We start from the raw sequence: 1,720 nt of genomic DNA on the forward strand, positions 1-1,720 counted from the left end.
CTGCTCTCTGCTGCCACCTCTCGGCCCCCGCCGGCACTGCCTCTCACCTGGCATCACTGCAATCACCTTTGTCCTTAAGCCCCCAGAACAGCCACAGCTAGAGCGACCCCAGCAAACACAAGGCCTGCCGTGACCTGGACCCATTGTCCGTCCCGGGGCCACCTCCCCTCTCCCCTCGCCCACTGGCTCCAGCCACGCTGGCCATGCTGGTGCTGAGGTGCACCCTCTCGTGAGCATTCACCCTGCCCTCCCTCTGTCCACATGCACTGCCCCGGTGCACACAGGCCTCCCTCCCTCTGCTCCAGTGTCAGCCTCTGCACTGGCTCAGCCCCTCCCCTGCCTTCCGCACGGCCGCACCTGTCTCCTCCTCCTAGGTCGTGAGCTCTGTGGGGACGTAACCTACGTGGCTCACTGCCACACCCCCGGCATATAGTAGGTGCTCAATAAACACTTGTGGCTGATTCGAATGAATAGTGGCCAAGGGAAGGGGGTCCCGTTCAGGCCCAGGCAGGACAGGACTGCGTCCTCAGGCTCCCGGTGTCCCCCCCAGGTCCTGGCGCACAGCCCTCGCTTACCTTCAGTAGCTCATAGAGGAGCTCTATCTCGTCCTTGCTCCGGGGCTTCGGCTGGTCCCCCATAAACTGCATCAGAACTACAGGCAGCACGAGAAGCGTGGGGAGCTGGGGGGCGGCCTGGCCCTGGCCCACGCGTCCCCACACAGGGCTTTCCCCCGCCATCTGATGCCTTGCTCTCAAAACGTGTGTGAGCCAGGTCGGGCGGCAGACCCGGCCTTACCAATGGGGAAACAGGCTCAGAAATTCTGTGGGTGCCTACAGCCCCACACGGTGCACCGGCCCAGAATCTACACAACCCACAACGCCTTGGGCAGGAGTAGAAGTGGGCGAAGGCCTCCGGGGAATAGGAACCACCCCTGAGCTGCCCTGAAGTGGCAAACTCCCGGGAAAAGGCAGCCGGGTGCCTAGGTCCAAGGCACCACAGGCAGGGGGCCCAGGCTGGCCACTCACCCTGGAAGCTCTCCACAGCCTGCCTGCTCGTGTCCTCATCACTGAGGCTGATGAGCGACTCCTGGATGGGGGCCTGCAGGCAAAGAGGCGGGGCTGTGGGTCTAGGGCCTGTGGGACCCAGGGGGCAGGTCCACTGCCCCGCCTCCCCCTCCTGCCCCCCTACCTTGGTGTACTGCACCAGGCTGGCCATGACCTTCTGAGCATCTCCACCTGCCTGGGCCAGCCTGCGGGGCAGAGAGACCACAGCCCTGCTTGCTCGGCCCTTCCGCCCCTTCCCAGGCTGTGGCCTGGTGGCCCTGGGCAAGGGGCCCCCTTCACAGAAGCTGAGGACAGACGGGCAGGGCGGGCCAGGGCGGGCCGGGCACTCACAAGGTCTGGGGCTTCCGGAAGTATTTCAGGGCAAAGTCCGGCATGGTGTAGTTGTGGGAGGCAATGGACAGAGAGGCAGGAACCTCGGAGAAGGGCAGGCCGCTGGCCTCCGAGTTGTCACCGTGTGCCTGGCTCGAGGGTCTGGCGGGGCCCTGGGAGCACAGGAGACCTAGTGCCACCCTGAGACCTGGCCGGTCCGCACCCCTGTCCCAGCCCCGCCCGGCCCGCCTAGGGGAGCAGCTGCAGTGAGCACACCACCAGAGTCAGGAGAGTCAAGAGCTTTTTATTGAGCATCTTCTAGGGCAGCACCAGACTAAGCACCACCA

General features: G+C 64.9%; 1 protein-coding gene across 1 annotated transcript in view; it reads right to left on the reverse strand.

Moving 5' to 3' along the window:
- LOC102761967 (unconventional myosin-XVB-like) overlaps window positions 1–1,720 on the reverse strand; it is a 52,809-nt gene that overhangs the window by 3,393 nt on the left and 47,696 nt on the right. Inside the window, 4 exon segments of the mRNA XM_015563305.1 lie at window positions 576–652; window positions 1,026–1,098; window positions 1,189–1,249; window positions 1,395–1,546. Coding sequence (XP_015418791.1) covers window positions 576–652; window positions 1,026–1,098; window positions 1,189–1,249; window positions 1,395–1,546 — 363 coding nt within the window.

This window comes from Myotis davidii, unplaced genomic scaffold, assembly GCF_000327345.1.
Source record: "Myotis davidii unplaced genomic scaffold, ASM32734v1 scaffold539, whole genome shotgun sequence".
Taxonomy (NCBI): Eukaryota; Metazoa; Chordata; class Mammalia; order Chiroptera; family Vespertilionidae; genus Myotis; species Myotis davidii.